Source organism: Chlorocebus sabaeus, chromosome 11, assembly GCF_047675955.1.
Source record: "Chlorocebus sabaeus isolate Y175 chromosome 11, mChlSab1.0.hap1, whole genome shotgun sequence".
NCBI lineage: Eukaryota > Metazoa > Chordata > Mammalia > Primates > Cercopithecidae > Chlorocebus > Chlorocebus sabaeus.
In genome coordinates, this window is record NC_132914.1 from 119842791 (window position 1) to 119861015 (window position 18225).

The 18225-nt window shown below is 41.6% G+C and overlaps 1 protein-coding gene across 2 annotated transcripts in view; it reads left to right on the top strand.

Moving 5' to 3' along the window:
* The window catches only part of KNTC1 (kinetochore associated 1), a 100043-nt gene extending 82380 nt beyond the window's left edge, over positions 1–17663 (top strand). For both annotated transcript variants that reach the window (XM_008005054.3, XM_073021190.1), the window contains 13 exons: positions 389–435; positions 1815–1893; positions 4395–4513; positions 4906–5041; positions 6274–6369; positions 6753–6809; positions 9868–9922; positions 10008–10071; positions 11304–11433; positions 12696–12785; positions 13236–13381; positions 15279–15369; positions 16760–17663. In XM_008005054.3, coding sequence (XP_008003245.3) covers positions 389–435; positions 1815–1893; positions 4395–4513; positions 4906–5041; positions 6274–6369; positions 6753–6809; positions 9868–9922; positions 10008–10071; positions 11304–11433; positions 12696–12785; positions 13236–13381; positions 15279–15369; positions 16760–16780 — 1131 coding nt within the window. In that variant the 3' untranslated portion in view covers positions 16781–17663. The remainder of the gene's footprint in view (positions 1–388; positions 436–1814; positions 1894–4394; positions 4514–4905; positions 5042–6273; positions 6370–6752; positions 6810–9867; positions 9923–10007; positions 10072–11303; positions 11434–12695; positions 12786–13235; positions 13382–15278; positions 15370–16759) is intronic.
* Positions 17664–18225: the final 562 nt, after the last annotated feature.

Sequence of the window (18225 nt, forward strand, 5' to 3'; positions counted from 1 at the left end):
AGCTGTGGTTGTGCCACTGTACTCTGGCCTGAGTGACAGAGCTAGACCCTGTCTCCAAAAATAAAAATAAATAAAAATAAAAATCCAAGGCATGTAAGCTCCAGGAGGACAGGAACATTTGCTTTATTTACTCAGGCAATCCATATACTTAGAATTGTGCCTATCATATAGTAAGTGCTCAGTGAATATTTGTTGAGTGAACAGATGTGAGTAGACCCATCATTCAAGCAGAAATCTTTTCATAGAAAAGTAATCATTTATGTTATAATTTTTCTATGTAAACATAATCTTGTATATTAGGTTTTTTTAATCTAATAGATTTTCAGAGAGATGTTTGTTTAGTCATAAACTTTTCGGTTTTTGACCTTTTTTTCCTACCTTTTCAAAGAAACCATCAGAATTATTTGAACTTCAAGAAGATGAAGCCCTACGAAGGTACTCTTTTCCTTTACTTATATTCACCTATATCATGATGCAAAATAGAAATTTTACCAGTACATTTTTCAGCAGTTGATTTTTTTAAAGGGCTTTCTTGATAAAACTCGGGTTAGAGTCTATGAGATGAATCAGTTCATTAATACATGGCTAGGAGTCTCTCCCGTGGAAAACATCAGAGCCAGCCAAGATCTAGAATTTCTGAACTCCTACAAGGGCGAGGGTTCCTAGCACACCTTTAACTGGAAGGTGCCTCTCAAGCAAAAGAAACTTCTTTCTTAGCTAGGACTTTGGCCCCAGACCTCTTTATGTTCTCTTACCATGCTAAACTGGGTTGGTTCAGATATAGGCTTTTTGCTCTTCTAACCTGTAACTGAGACCTAGTAAGGCGCATTGATTTTATCTAATGTGCTAGGTCTGATTGGTCATGGCTTGTATTCTTGAGAAGACTCTTATCTGGGCCCAAGTCAGAATGAATGTGGCAATCCATTAATGATGCCTGGCACAGGCATGGATAAGGAAGCATGGTGGCTCACATGCCAGCCAGCTTTTTGTCTTTCTAACCTAAACCAAAAGTAGGCCAAGTGGCCTGGGAGGCCCTGTGTCCAACCTCAGCCTTGGAGAACTGATAGAAAAGACATGGAAAGACAACCCCAAGAAATGGATTCCTTCTGGTTTGGAGCAAGCAGAGCTATCTTAACCACCCATACCATGCCCTCTTTCCCTCTGAACCCCCACCTTGGCCTCATTTAGTCTTTTAAGGGAAGGGCCACCTTTGTTCAAACAAGAGGTAGCTCCTGGTATGTCTACCTGAACTAGCCACATGGAAAGTCTTGGAGGGAAACGATTTAAAGAGAGGAGAGAAAAAGGAAATCCCAAAAGGCTACTTAATGCAAAATTCATAACGTGCTCCTTTTTCCACTAAAAGCTCTGCCCCACCCCTCCTCCAGCCGGCCTGATTCATCCTCCCTTCCCAGAGAGGGGCCAGCCTGCCCTGGGTCTGGAGGTTGAAATGGGCCGCTAACAAGGTCCTGCATACCAAACACAGAATTTCCCATGTGTAGCATTCAAGAGACTTTACAGCTACAGTTTGTATTAATTTCTTAAATAGAATTTAAGGGACCAGAGATTGACTGGCTATTCTATAGATGAGGAGGCTGAAGCCTGGCATCTGTTGCGTGTATTATCATCTTTAGCAATGAAAGAACTCAAGAAAAGATTAAGCATTCTTTAAAGGGGGAAGCACCAATGTCATTGACCCATTATCCTTCTGATCTGCCTTTGAATTGTTTAATGACCGTTCCATGGATGTTAAGTCTGTTGTTTTGGTAATCCATCACTAAATTTAAAAATAACTGTAATTAAAAATTTTTTTCCAGAGTGCAGTATCTCCTCCAGTCTCGTCCAATTGATTATAGTTCAAGAATGCTGTTTGTATTTGCAACATCAACTACAACTGTAAGCTCTAGAAATTTAATCCAAACTCTTCTGTGCATCTCAGCTTAACATTTTTTCCTGTTTATTTACCATGCTTGATTGCATTAACAGATGATTCAGATAATGCTCACATACATATGTATTCTAAGTCTGTCTAATCTCCTAAGCAAGCATTGTCTTTTGCACCATGCTCCATTTAGTGCTGGCCTCTGCAACATCTGCTTAGCATGCTGAATGGTGCACCTATTGACAGTTTCCACTGGCTCTCTGCATTCACAGTGGTTAACTCCCTGGTCAGTCCACATTCCTGAAGCCAGGAGCCAAACAAACTGGCCACGAACAAGTCTCCACCATGGCCTAATCCGACTGCGTGCTCTGGTCAGACCACCCCTTCTGCCCTCTAAATTCTAGCTAGATTGAACTTGCAATTTCCCATAACGGCAACATGGCCTGTAGCTTCAGGTTCTTGCCTGTAGAAATGTCCTCTGAGGCAACTGGAGCAGAGAGAGGAGAAGGGGGTGGAGCCAGTAGTAGGCAAATGATTCTCAGAGAAAAGGAAGAAAAGGAAGTCTGAGGTGCTGATTTTAAAGTCCCATGACAAGAAGGAAAAAGCCACCCCTTATTTTCTCTGCATGTAAAGACTTATGACCTAAAAATGGTATTCCGTGAAAGGTGGCTAGTGCAGCTCACAGGTCAGCTGTGTCCATGCTTTTTCTTGCAGTCTGCCTTATGTGTACTTCCCATTAATTAGTATTAGCATGTGTTCAAATGGGAATTCACATTAGCATGATATACAGTAATCCCTCCATATCTGTGGGAGGACTGGTTCCAGGACCCCCAAGGATACCAAAATCTGAGGACACTCAAGTCTTTTATATAAAATGGTGTCGTATTTGCATGTCACCTACACACATCCTCCTGTGTACCTTAAATCATCTCTAGGTTACTTATAACGCAATGCCTGCAAATCACTTCATCCTCATGGATTCAGTGTAGTACTTGGCATGCAGCAAATTCATGTTTGGTTTTTAGAACTTTGTGGAATTTTTTTTTTTCTTGAATATTTTTGATACACTATTGGTTGATTCTATGAATACAGAACCCACAGAAACTGGGGCCAACTGTGGATCCAAAAGTTGAGGTTTAGTAAAATTAATTTTTATTGCTTCATCAAGAACATTTTTTTTTTTTTGAGATGGAGTCTTGCTCTGTTGCCCAGGTCAGAGAGCAGTGGCACAATCTTGGCTCACCACAACCTCCGCCTCCTAGGTTCAAGTGATTTTCCTGCCTCAGCCTCCTGAGTAGCTGGGATTACAGGCATATGCCACCACACCTGGCTAATTTTTGTATTTTTAGTAGAGACAGGGTTTCACCATGTTGACCTGGCTGGTCTTGAACTCCTGACCTCAGGTGATCCGCCCGCCTCGCACTCCCAAAGTGTTGGGATTACAGGCGTGAGCCACTACACCCAGCCCATCAAGAATATTCTTTTTTTTTTTTTTTTTTTGAGACAGAGTCTGGCTCTGTCGCCCAAGCTGGAGTGCAGTGGCCGGGTCACGGCTCACTGCAAGCTTTGCCTCCCGGGTTTACACCATTCTCCTGCTTCAGCCTCCCGAGTAGCTGGGACTACAGGTGCCCACCACCTCACCCGGCTAGTTTTTTTGTATTTTTTTAGTAGAGACGGGGTTTCACCGTGTGAGCCAGGATGGTCTCGATCTCCTGACCTCGTGATCCGCCCGTCTCGGCCTCCCAAAGTGCTGGGATTACAGGCTTGAGCCACCGCGCCCGGCCAAGAATATTCTTAAGTGAAATTTGTCTTTGTTTTTTTGTTTGTTTTGTTTTGTTTTTTGAGACAGAGTCTCGCTCTGTCGCCCAGGCTGGAGTAGTACAACAGTGCGATCTCGGCTCACTGCAACCTCCACCTCCAGGTTCAAGTGATTCTCCTGCCTCAGCCTCCTGAGTAGCTGGGATTACAGGCACGTGCCACCACACCTGGCTAAGTTTTGTATTTTTAGTAGAGATGGGGGTTTTACCATGTTGATCAGGCTGGTCTTGAACTCCTGACCTCGTGATACACCTGTCTTGGCCTCCCAAAGTGCTGGGATTACAAGCGTGAGCCACTGTGCCCGGCCATATCTTTGGTTTTCAATACTGCCAAAGCATGCCTGTAAACACAAGGATTACAACAACAGTTGGGGGCCCTGCCTCCATTCTGCCTGCAATTTCACCCACCATTGCTTTTGCACAGTTAGTGCAAATATCAACACAGTGTAAAGGCAAATAACATCTTAGTGTCATGAAAACAGCTTTGACCCTTTCCCTCCTGAAGGAGTCTCAGGAATGCTCCTCCAGGGGTCCGTGGGCCACATGTTAAGAACCACTGTTACAGTGCATTCCATAACTGCAGAGATTGACTTTTCATTTTAAAATAATGACGTTCTTTATGTTGCCTGTGTTGAAACTCATTTACCCAACTACAATGTGCAGGTGTTCAACTCTCCAAACCTCTTTTGGTTTTGCAGACATTAGGTATGCATCAGTTAACTTTTGCCCATAGAACTCGAGCTCTTCAGTGTCTCTTCTATTTGGCTGACAAGGAAACTATAGAATCACTCTTTAAAAAACCCATTGAAGAAGTGAAGTAAGTAGAAATGTTTAAATTGTAATAAATAGGAAACAGATCATTTTTTGGAGCTGTACCTTTTAAGCCCTGAATTCAGAAGAGCGTAGTAGAGTAGCTGTGTGAATACAGTTCTGTTGCCTCGAATATCCTTGACATTTTGGCAAAGGGAAAATAGGGCTTTGAGAACATCTTGTTTCCATCGTTTCTTGGAGGCATTTAGAAACTGAATGTTTTGTTTATCTTGTTCAAATTGATTTCTATCTAATGTTATTATATATTCAGGGAATATATTTAGAAGTCCAAAATGGACATTTAAAACAAACTGGCCTAATATTTCCATAGAGTAGTTTTTATTTTAAATGTAAATGTGACCTATGAGAATGATTCTTAGAAACATTTCTGTTTTCCAGATCTTATCTGAAATGTATAACTTTTCTGGCATCATTTGAGACTTTGAATATCCCCATCACATATGAATTATTTTGCAACAGTCCTAAGGAAGGAATGATTAAGGGCCTGTGGAAGAACCACAGCCACGAGTCCATGGTAGGTACACTCACTGCTGCATTCCCAATTCCCTGCCCCTACTCAGAATCCTGAAAGAGAAAACCAGGAACAGTCTTTTTTTTTTTTTTTTTTAAGACAGAGTTTTGTGCTGTTGCCAAGGCTGGAGTATAGTGGCGTGATCTCAGCTCACTGCAGCCTCTGTTTCCTGGGTTCAAGCCTCAGCCTCTCAAGTAGATGGGATTATAGGCACCTGCCCACCACACCTGGCTAATTTTTGTATTTTTAGTAGAGATGAGATTTCACCATATTGGCCAGGCTGGTCTCAAACTCCTGATCTAAGGTGATCCACCCACCTGGGCCTCCCAAAGTGCTGGGATTACAAGCGTGAGCCACTGCGCCCGACCGGAACAGTCTTTATCCCTGAACAACTCTACTGCTCTGAGACCTTTCTACTCTCCTGTCCTAGCGTGTGGATGGATAAGGCAATGTGGAAGGTCCTTTTACCTCGTTTGCCTTAAGGTCCACCAGTTAAAGTCATCCCTGCCAACCAGAGAGAGCACTTCTATAATCCCTTCCACAGCTTATTCTTATCTGTACAGGGAGAGGAGACTGTCCGATAGAGAGAGGATATTGTTTATTTTCTTCTTAGTTGCCTATGGGAATTTAGTCTCTGAGGCAGTGGAGGCTGGGGCAGGAAGGTTTTTTTGTCCAACAGGCAAACTTTTTCAATAGAAGAAAGAAAAGGGGAGATGTCTGAGGTGGTGTCTTGAGTCCATGATAGCAAGAAAAAGGATCTCTTTTTTGTTGTTTCTTTCATTAGAAAGATGGGGGCCTTCAATAGACATTCGCAAATTAGAAGCACATTTTGTGGCCAGGTGCGGTGGCTCATGCCTGTAATCCCAGTACTTTGGGAGGCCAAGGCGGGTGGATCACCTAAGGTCAGGAGTTCAAGACCAGCCTGGCCAACATGGTGAAACCCCATCTCTACTAAAAATACAAAAATTAGCCAGGCGTGATGGCGGCCACCTGTAATCCCAGCTGCTCAGGAAGCTAAGGCAGGAGAATTGCTTGAACCCGGGAGGTGGAGGTTGCGGCGAGCTAAGATCATGCCACTGCACTCCAGCCTGGGCAACGGAGTGAGACTCCATCTCAAAAAAAAAAAAAAAAAAAAAAAGCAGCATATTTTGTATTAAGCTGCCCTACTTTTCCAAAGACGGCTTGATTTACTGGTTTGTTGGAGCGGCATGATTTTTTTCTTTTTTTGGCTTCAGGCAGTAAGATTGGTGACTGAGCTGTGTTTAGAATACAAAATCTATGACCTGCAGCTTTGGAATGGACTCTTGCAAAAGCTTCTGGGCTTCAATATGGTAAGTAAGACTCAATACCCTGGACTGAATATATCTGAAAGCTTTTGCACAGCATCCCCTAAACATTTTGGATTGATACTTGTTATGGAACAGATTTATGCTGAAAACACAGTCACTCTCACTGAGTTCATGCCAAACTTAAAGAACTTGGTGTTAGGCCAGAGAATGCAAAATCCAAAATGACATAAATTTCACTGGAAACAAATGGAAGGTTTCCTAGCCTTTTTTGATATTTATGAACTTGTAAGTGAACTTCTCTGGCAGTTATCATGGAAGATAAAGTTTTACCAGTACTTTTTCTGGAACTTTAAGATGCGGTATTTCACATTGAAATTTTCCATTTTGGTGGTCTTTAGAACTTTTTTATTTTTAATTTTTTACAGATTCCTTATCTAAGGAAAGTTTTAAAAGCCATTTCCAGTATCCATTCTTTATGGCAGGTATGTAGCTTTTTAAAATAAATTTTATTGAATTTAGTCTTTATACTTTCTAGCCTTGTGACTGCTGGGGACACCGGATCAAGCAGTCAGCTCCTTCGTAAAGAACAGAACTGAGCCAAGTACAGTGGCTCACTCCTGTAACCCCAAAGCTTTGGGAGGCCAAGGTGGAAGGATCACTTGAGCCCAGGAGTTTGAGGCTGCAGTGAGCCATGATTGCACCATTGCACTCCAGCTCCAGCCTGGGCAACAGAGCTAGATCCTTTCCCTAAAATAAAGGAAGAAGAAACAGAACTGATCAGCTGTAGGATGATTAAAGTTGTGCCTGGACCCGTTAATACTCAGCTCACATCACCTCCTGAAGATACCACTTTCCTGAGTTTTCCAGGCCTCACAAGTCACACCTTTATTTATGCTCTCAAGACATTTTGGCTCCACTCTGACTTTTGTCACCATATAATTAATTTTCATTACATGTTGGGCTGCCCCTCACGGACTTTGAAGATCTTTCACATCAGATACCCTGGCTTGTTCATTTCTACATTTCACATAAGTTGTGTACCCATATAAGCAAAATATATATTATGTAGAAATATATAATTTATTCTTTGTTTAATAAATTAGGACAATATAGAAATATGCTGAGTAAAACATGAAAATTCCCTCTTACTATTTACCTTCATAATTATCTTCCTAAGGGAATGACTGCTTACAATTTCCTATGTATTCTAGAGATTTCCTGTTTTGTTTTGTTTTGTTTTGTTTTGTTTGAGCCGGAGTCTTGCTCTGTCGCCCAGGCTGGAGTGCAGTGGCACCATCTTGGCTCACTGCAAGCTCCACCTCCCGGGTTCACGCCATTCTCCTGCCTCAGCCTCCTGAGAAGCTGGGATTACAGGTACCTGCCACCACGCCCAGCTAATTTTTTGTATTTTTAGTAGAGACAGTATTTCACCGTGTTAGCCAGTATGGTCGCGATCTCCTGACCTCCTGATCCACCCGCTTTGGCCTCCCAAAGTGCTGGGATTACAGGCGTAAGCCAACGTACCTGGCCGAGATTTCCTGTTTTACAGGCACGTGTGCATGTGTGTGCATATCTACAGTGTATATATACATTTTTGCACACATAAATGCAATCACGTTCTGAACAAAGTGTTGTTTTCACATAACAATGGTCTCTGGAGATGTTCCATATCAGCACTTGTAGATCTAATTGTTTTATTGAGATACAGTTCACATGTAAAATTTATCCTTTTAAAGTACACAGTGAAGTAGTTTTTGGTATATGCACAAAGTTGTACCGTCTCACCATTATCTAATTCCAGAACATTTTCCTCACGCCAAAAAGAAAATTCATATCCATTAGCAATCATTCCCCATTCCCCACTCCCTCCAGCCCCCAGTGACCACTAATCTACTTTCTGTCCATAAATTTGCCTATTCTGGACATTTTGTATCAGCGGAGTCACACACTATGTGAGATTTCCTGTCCGGCTTCTTTCACTCAGCATCATGTTTTAAGGTTCATCCACATTGTAGCATGGATCAGAACTTCATTCTTCTTTCTTTTTTTTTTTTGAGACAGGGTCTGGCTCTGTCGCCCAGGCTGGAGTGCAGTGGCATGATCTCGGCTCACTACAAGCTCCGCCTCCCGGGTTCACACCATTCTCCTGCCTCAGTCCCAAGTAGCTAGGACTACAGGCACCCGCCACCACACCCAGCTCATTTTTTGTATTTTTAGTAGAGACTGGGGTTTCACCGTGGACTCGATCTCCTGACCTCATGATCCACCCGCCTTGGCCTCTCAAAATGCTGGGATTACAAGCATGAGCCATGGCACCCGGCCACTTCATTCCTCTTTTTTGCCAAATAATGTTCCATTGTTAACTGAACATATTTTCATTTCTCTTGAGTGTATACCTAGGAGTGGACTTGTTGGGTCTTACAGTAACTCTGTGTTTAGCCTTTTGAGGTATTTTATTTTTAATGCTTGATTATTCTCCATAATATGTAGTAAAATATACCTGAAGTTATTTAACTACTCCTCTATTGATGGAAGTTTACGTTTTATTTCCTCTTTTTTTCTTTGAATATATAGAGATGGGGGTCTTGCTGTGTTGCCTAGGCTGGTCTTGGAACTCCGGAGCCCAAACAATCCTCCTGCCTTGGCCTCCCAAAGTACTGGGATTACAGGTGTGAGCCATCACGCCTGGCCAGTGTTCTTTCCTTATTCACCTTCTTGAAATTCTTTCTTTTGTCCCCTTCCTCCTTTCCTGTGGCCCTGGCACATAACCGGCTAAGGATTAATTTTCTTTTCTGAGTTGGGTTCTGACTTTTTGCCAAATGGAACAATAATGAATCAGCCAGGATTGTATAATGAGATCCTGAAAGATACAGTTGTGAAGAACATTATGCTAGAACCTTAATCATCTCAAACAGGGAGATTATGATTTTAGTCATCTGGAATATAAATAAACTATAAATGTACAGTTTTGTGACCATTTAACAGTGGCCTCTGGAGAGTGTTTCATATCAGCACATAGTGATCTATCTAATTTTTTTGTTGAGATACAATACACTTGTAAAATTCGTCCTTTTGAAAGTATACAATCAAGTAGATTCTGGTATATTCATAAAATTGTACAACCATTACCATTATCTAATTTCAGAACATTTAGGCTACAGTTTAAAAAGAGTTCGTAATATCTTTTTGGAGATGGAGTTTCGCTCTGTTGCCCAGACTGGAGTGCAATGGTGTGATCTCAGCCCACTGCAACCTCCACCTCCCAGGTTCAAGCGATTCTTGTGTCTCAGCCTCCTGAGTAGCTGGGATTACAAGCATGCACAACCATGCCTGGCTAATTTTTGTGTTTTTAGTAGACACGGGGTTTTGCCATGTCGGCCAGGCTGGTTTCGAACTCCTGACCTCAAGTGATTCACCTGCTTCAGCCTTTCAAAGTGCTGGGATTATAGGTGTGAGCCACTGCACCCGGCCTAGACTGCAAATTAAAGAGTTTATAGTATCCTTAACATGAATATCCCAAACGTGGACTTGTTTTCACAGGTTCCCTACTTCAGCAAAGCATGGCAGCGTGTGATACAGATACCACTGCTTTCAGGTATTTCGCTCTCCTCTGAAACATTCGCTACAGCATTTTATAGTTGTGTGTGTGTATATCATGGTTGGTTTTTTTTTATCTTCAGCTTCTTGTCCCTTAAGTCCTGATCAGCTGTCAGATTGTTCTGAGAGTCTCATCGCTGTCCTCGAGTAAGTAAAATGTTTGTTCTACCAAAAAAAAAAAGTTTGTTGCTTATAAGATTCCTTTCTAATAGATATCTCTTATGAGTAATTCCTTTTTGTTAGGAAGTTAAGCATAACACTTGTTTTTGTTTTGTTTTGTTTTTTTGAGACGGAGTCTTGCTCTGTCGCCCAGGCTGGAGTGCAATGGTGCAATCTCGGCTCGCTGCAACCTCCGCCTCCCAGATTCAAGCGATTCTCCTGCCTCAGCCTCCTGAGTAGCTGGGATTACAGGCACGTGCCACCACGCCTGGCTAATTTTTGTATTTTTAGTAGAGACAGGATTTCCAGAGTGTTGGGATTACAGGCATGAGCTGTCCCTTGAGTAGCTGGGATTACAGGCACACACCACACACCACCACACCCGGCTAATTTTTGTAGTTTTAGTAGAGACGGCCTCCGAAATTGCTGGGATTACAGGTGTAAGCCACCGCACCTGGCAACATTTGTTTTTATACCAAAATATCTTGATTATTTTTACAATGTCTACTTCCCATGTGTTGTGCGACTAGTAAACTGAGCATTCTCTAAATTGAGTATCTACTGTCTATATGAGCATAGAGTACTTTTGGTGACTACCCTAAATCATACAGCGTTGTCACATAGATTTTGAGTCTTCTGGCTGGGTGCGGCGGCTCACACCTATAACCCCAGCACTTTGGGAGTCTGAGGTGAGTGGATCACTTGAGGTCAAGAGTTTGAGATCAGCCTGACTAACGTGGTGAAACCCCATCTCTACTAAAAATACAAAAATGAGCTGGGCGTGGTGGCGCATGCCTGTAATCCCAGCTACTCAGGAAGCTGAGGAGGAATCGCTTGAACCCAGGAGGTGTTGGTCGCAGTGAACTAAGATCACGTCCAGCCTGGGTGACAGAGCTAGACTGTTTCTCAAAAAAAGAAAAAAAAAAGTTTTTGAGTCTTCTGAGGATTTAGAAGCCTATCTTTAGGCATCTGTAGGCTTTCAGACATAATCATGGTATAGCAAACAGTAGTCCGTGTTCCCGTGGGTAGATTCTTTTATTCCGTGTAGAATGCCGTCAAAGACTCATGTTACTCATTCCTAAGCATATGTCATGAACCAGCACTTTAGTGTTTAAAATTATTGAAAGCCTGGACAGGTAGATGACTATGGAAAGCTAGAAAGGCCAATATAATCTAGTGAATCTGACAGATTATTAACTAATTAATGTGCTCTCTTGAAGATGTCCAGTCTCAGGTGATCTTGACCTGATTGGAGTCGCCAGGCAATATATCCAATTAGAACTTCCGGCTTTTGCATTAGCTTGTCTGATGCTCATGCCCCACTCAGAGAAAAGACACCAGCAAATTCAGGTATGGTACACATGATTCCTCTGGGCTGCCAAGGAAATAGAAGGTCTCATCTTGCATGTCCCTTGCAAAAGGTCGCATTTTCATTTCAGCAAACCTGTAAAGCATGCATACATCAGATATGTGTGAAGCTTGTATGGGGACTTAGTGGGAGGTAAGACTGAAAGATAAAGTCCAGCTGAGGGATGTCTTACAAGGGGTTTGGACCTTATTGTCTATCAGTGGGGAAACAAGTGATTATTTTAGAACAGCAAACTGAAATGATGAAGGAAGTATTTTAGAAAGAATAACCCATTAACCCATGTAGACTTGGTCAGAGGAGAAGACAAGAAGGGAAACTCTTGGGAAGCTGTTGCATTTGAGTAGAATTTTACCCCACTTGATCTCTTCATATCAGCCTTGTGCATAGGCAGGGAAGTCTTGAGGGTTAAGTACCCACGGTAGGGTCTGGTAATGAACTTGAACAAGATGAGAAGGCTACAAGGAAAGCAGCTGACTTAGCAATTGAATGTGGGAGATAAAAGAAGGGGAGAGTCAGATTTTATGTGTGGGTGCCCATCAGAGGGAGCCACGAGCATTTTGGGGACAGAACTTTTAAAAATAACTCTCATTTCCTTTATAATAGAGAACAAGTAGAACAAAGCATTTTGGAATGTTTTACAGTTATCTGTTATCTTCCCTGTAGGTAGACATACCAGTAGATAGAGATCTACATAAATGAACATGCATGCATTCATGCCTTTTTTTTTTTTTTTTTAAGAGAGTCTCTCTCTGTCACCCAGGCTGGAGTGCAGTGGCGCAATCTCAGCTCACTGCAACCTGCCTCCCGGATTCAAGTGACTCCCAAGTAGCTGACATTACGGGCTCCCGCCACCACACCCAGCTAACTTTTGTATTTTTAGTAGAGACAGGGTTTTGCCATTTTGGCCAGGCAGGTCTCGAACTCTTGACCTGAGGCAATCCAGTGGCCTTGGCCTCCCAAAGTGTTGGGATTATAGGCATGAGCCACTGCGTCCAGCTGAACATGCATTTTTTTATTTGTCATTTGGTCTATTAATTACATTTTTTAAAGCCACCTGTTCTTGTCTTTGACTTTTTCCCCTCTTTTCATCATTCGTACACTCATTCCTTGATGCCATTCTGTGTTTCAGTATTTAAATATATTTATTTTGGCACTTAGAACGACAAAATACCTGATCAACAGCTCTTGCTGTTGGAATAAGTAATAACACTTTTCTATTAATTCTGCTTTGATTTTTCTCTAGAATTTTCTGGGTTCGTGTGACCCTCAGGTTATTTTAAAGCAATTGGAAGAGCATATGAACACAGGCCAGCTAGCAGGATTTTCACATCAAGTAAGAGGCGATTTCATTTCATTTTCCCAAACCAAGATTAAGCTGAAAACTGCTATGTCTAGCTGTTTGTTTATGTATAGAATTATTTTGCTTCTATTAAAACCTCAGTAAATTTTTTAAAAGGCAGGGACCCTGAGGGTCTTGTTGACTGCTGTGCTCCATGGAAAATTTGTAGCCTTAAGTGCTTTTAATTGAAAATGGATCTTCTTCCTCATAAAAAGTCTCAAAGCGCAAAACAATTACTTTATTTATTGACTGATGCTGACAGGCCTCCTTTCCCTTTTTACCCCCTCAAAAAGGAGGCACAGTCATAATGCAGTGCTAATTGGACTTCTGATTGTAACAGTGTTTTGATATTGAATAAAGGCTTGATACCTGTCATTCTATAGATTAGAAGTCTGATTCTAATAGATGAGAAGTCTGATCTTAATGATACGTGTCATTCTATAGATTAGAAGTCTGATTCTGAATAGTATCATCAGTAAGAAGGAGTTTGGGATTTTGGCAAAGACCAAATACTTTCAAATGTTGAAGATGCATGTGATGAATACCAACAATATCACTGAACTAGTAAACTATTTGGCAAATGACTTAAGGTAAGTTTATTTTCAAAAAGCAACTTACTGTGGAATTTCCTTAAAATCTGTCTTTGTAAGCTAGGCATGGACATAGAGAAACCGTGTCTCTACTAAAAATACAAAATTAGCTGGGCATGGTGGCACCTTTCTGTAATCCCAGCCACTCGGGAGGCTGAAGCAAGAGAATCACTTGAACCCTGGAGGCAGAGGTTGCAGTAAGCTGAGATCGCGCCATTGCACTCTAGCCTGGGCAACAAGAGCGAAACTCTGCTTCAAAAAAAAAAAAAAATCTATCTTTAGATTTTGGAGGAAAATGTCAACTGTAGAGCTATTTTGTTGTAATTAAAAGCTCAAAATATTACATCTCTCATTACTGCACATATCCAAAAGTTAATCATTTAATAACCCAATTTCTTGGAACGTGACCTTAGACTCTGACAATTAAACAGGTCATCTGAATCCCCAAATCGAATGTCTCATAGCCCTGCTCTAAATCCTGCATTACAATTTTATGTCTTAGATACTTGCTCAGAACATTAATGACTTTATGTAACATCATTTTTGTTAAACCTGGTTATCTAATTTTCTAGCACCCACAAGTTTAGAAACAATAATCTTCTTGGGATAGAGGTGGGGATGGATATGGAAACTGAATGGGAGAAGGAAGAAATGGGCTGACTCTAAAGAAAGGGAAGTTCAAGACTGCAGTACACACCATATCCATCCCTGCATGTGGTCTAGCCATGCTGGCGCTTGAGAGGTCTTTCTTTCTCGTTTCCATTCCATGGATTTCCATCTGCTTGTTTATCTCTTGTGATCCAGCCATAATTAGATATTGTCATTTTTGAGCAAGTATTTTTTGAGTTATAATTGATACATAGAATAAGCTGGACATATTCAAAGTCTGCAGTTGAGTAAATTTTGACATGTGTATACCTATGAAGCCATCACCACAATCGAGAGAGTGAACATACTATCTCCGAAAGTTTCCTCATGCCCTCTGTGAAGTTGATTACATGAGTTAGGTCATTCTTGTGATACCCAAATACATCAGAGCGGCCCGGGGAAAAGCACTCAGAGTACAAAACATGGCTCCAAAAACGTAATTCTGGCTGGGCGCAGTGGCTTAAGCCTGTAATCCCAGGACTTTGGGAGACCAAGGTGGGTGGATCACCTGAGGTTAGAAGTTCAAGACTAGCCTGGCCAACATGATGAAACTTGTCTCTACTAAAAATACAAAAAGTTAGCCGAGTGTGGTGGCGCATGCCTGTAATCCCAGCTGCTCAGGAGGCTGAGGCAGGAGAATCGCTTGAACCTAGGAGGCGGAGGTTGCAGTGAGTGGAGATCGCACCATTGCACTCCAGCCTGTGCAACAAAGTGAAACTCCGTCTTACACACACACAAGAAAAGAACAATATGTAACCTGTCTCTTTTTCATAAAATCTCTAACCTTCTCTTTGTTCTTTGGACAATCCAGAGACTACCCAGTCTATGTATATGCCCCAAATTGGAATTCTTTTTTCCCAAATAAAACATTAAATTTAGAGATTGGTCTTTACTTTTAATTTTGACTTCAACGGCTCTTTTTCTTTCTTTTCTTTTTGAGATAGGGTCTTGCTTTGTCAGTCAGACTGGAGTGCAGTGGCACAAACATGGCTCACTGCTGCCTCAACCTCCTGGGTTCAAGCGCTCCCCCCACCTCAGCCTCCAGAGTAGCTGGGACTACAAGTGTGCGACACCATACCTGGCTAATATTATTTTTTTTTGTAGAGACAGGGCTTTGCCATGTTGCCCAGGCTGGTCTCCAACTCCTGGACCCAAGCCATCTGCACATCTTGGCCTCCCTGAGTGCTGGGATTATAGGTACAAGGCACTCTGCCTGGCCTAACACTTCTTTTTCTTTTTGATTTTGTAGTTTAGATGAAGCTTCAGTCTTGATAACTGAATATTCAAAGCACTGCGGGAAACCTGTGCCTTCAGAAGCCGCTCCCTGTGAAATTCTGAAGGTAAAGCTGATGGAGAGTTCTTAGGTTCTAACTTGACATTGTTTATATTCCTAGGGCCTTAAAATTGACCAACCTTTTCTAGTGTTCTGGAGATAAATGTATTTTTATGTGTAACTGTAATTTTTATATTTTACTTGGTGTGCTCTAAACGAGAAATCAAGAGGCCACAGTTCTAATCTCAGCCCTGCCACTGGGCAGCAAAGCCTAGTGTGGGCTTAGTCTTCAGATCTGGACCCCATGGTCTCTCAGGTGCTTTCCAGCATTACCATTCTTCATAAGGTGGTGTTTTTAATATTGAAGCAGATGAAAAACTGAATTGTGCTTTCCAGCATTACCATTCTTCATAAGGTGGTGTTTTTAATATTGAAGCAGATGAAAAACTGAATTCTAAAGGTGTTGATTACTGTCATGCTTGGGTATTAATTGCTTTTTAAATTAATTATTTTGCTTTAATTACCTAAAACATATGTTCACTGCAGAAAAAAAAGAAGTATGACCAGGCACGGTGGCTCACACATGTAATCCCAGCACTTTGGGAGGCCGAGGCGGGCAGATTACCTGAGGCCAGGAGTTCAAGACCAGCCTGGCCAACATGGTGAAACCCCGTCTCTACTAAAAATACAAAAATTAGCGAGGCGTGGTAGCACATGCCAGTAATCCCAGCTACTCGGGAGAATTGCTTGAGTCCGGGAGACGGTGGTTGCAGTGAGCCAAGGTCGTGCCACTGCACCCCAGCCTAGCTGACAAGAGCAAAACTCATCTCAAAAAAAAAAAAAAAAAAAAGAAAAGAAAAGAAAAAGGAGAAATATGAAGGAGCCAAAAAAAAAAAAAATCTAAACTGATCTCCAAAATCTCACTACCCAGACAGGATCACTGTTAACATTTTGCTGTACATTCTTCCAAATTTTTTGTATGTAAAATGTGCACGTAATTTATTTTTACTCTTATTTTGAACTTAAGTACCAGGTAGAATTTTTACTTTGATCATATTTTGGTAGCTTTATTTTTTATTTGCTATTTTTCAGATTGGAATATTGGTAGCTTTAGTAAACCTAGGTGTAGAGGCTTTTTTCTTCCTGTGGTCCAGATCAGGCGTATTAGAATAAGCCCGCATTTTGTTACCTCCGATGAATAACTTACAGGGTTTACCTCCAGGTGGTTGTGCTCAATGGCATAAGATTACTTTTTTTTCCAGAAAGAGAGAGTATTGATTCGAGAGACGAATTTGTGGTCTTTAAAATCTGTTTCTCTCATCTAAAATGCCAAATAGTTTTATGTATAGATTTGTATCACTTCACTTAAGTCTTAAGTTCTGTAGTTTATTTGACCATTTTCAATTTGAAAAACTAAGTGACTTACAAAAATCACTTCTGTGTTTCTTCCCATTTAGATGTTTCTTAGTGGGTTATAGTAAATCATTGAACCTTTTCTTCAAGAAGGACAAGAATTTTGGAATCTGCTATTAATGGACCATATTTATTACAGTTTTTAAATTGTAGAATCTCTGTATTATAGCTATTTGTCTTAACATTACCCCACATGTAATAAATAAAACACTTAATATGAGCATAATTGCTCCATAAAGAACTCATGTCCTGAATTAATAAGTCTTTTCATTGCCAGTTACTTGTGCAGTTTATAGAGACTGTCAACTTTTTGCACCGTATATGAAGGAAACAAAGTGCAAAAATAGCTCTCTCCCTCAAGAAAATTGAGTGCTTATAGCCTATATCTTCCATATAAAAAAGTAATATCAGTCTTTTTAGTGTTATCCTAAGAAAATATTGGTATAATTTTAGTGGCAGAGTGTATTAGTCAGTAGCCAGTCAGAAAAATAAAAGCCACTCTAGATAGGCCAAGCAGAGAAGAATTTCATGCCTGGGATTGGCTATAAAGTTCTTCAAAAGACTGAAAGAACAGAAGGGAGGTAGAAGGGGGAGCCAGACAAAGGGGAAGGAGGGCTTCGCAGCCACAGATCAGGAGCTGCTCCTGCCCCTGGCTTGGAGTCCTGAGCCCACATTTGCCACTGAGCTGTCGGAGCTGCTGCGGCCACTGCAGTGCTCAGAAGCCCAGGAGTCTCTTCAACAGTGCTGCTGACAGCTTGCACTGCCGCTGCCCAGGCTGTCAAGCCCACCACCAAAAGAAGAAACATTGCTGCACTTTCTTCAAGCTTCTAATTCTTATGCCAGTGCCAAGAAATAGCAGAACCAAACTGGAAGCCACCTGGCTAGAAGTCTGGGAGGAGTGGTCTGCAGCTGTAAACGCCCAGCACTGCAGCCGGTGGCCTAGAAAGGCATGTGGAGCAAAAAGCCAGCGCATAGAAGTGTTAATTACACCTGTTATTCTGCCTTTGTAGTCGTTTGCCATACTTGTGAATAAATTAAGTGAATTTGATATAACTGGAATTAGTTTGCCTTTATTTTGCCAGTTGAAAAAAAAGATTTCTAAAAAACTCAAACATGATTAAACACAGGTTTCGAAGTAAAATAAGTCTGGATTTCAGTTCTGGTTCTATTACTTACAAGCTGTGTGGGCATGAACAAGTTATTTAATTTCCCACAGAGAGAAACGGGATAGTCTTGCTCTGTCACCCAGGCTGGAGTGTAGTGTTATGACCATAGCTCACTGCAACCCTGAATCCCTGTGCTTAAGGGATCCTCCCGTTTCAGCCTCCTGAGTATCTGGGGCTACAGGCACACACCATCATGCCTTCCTGATTTTTGAATTTTTTTGTAGAGACAAGGTCTTGCTTTCTTGCCCAGGCTGGTCTTGAACTCTAGGCCTCAAGTAATCCTCCCACCTTGGCCTCCCTAAGTGCTGGTATAACAGGCATGAGCCACCTTTCCTGGCCCAATT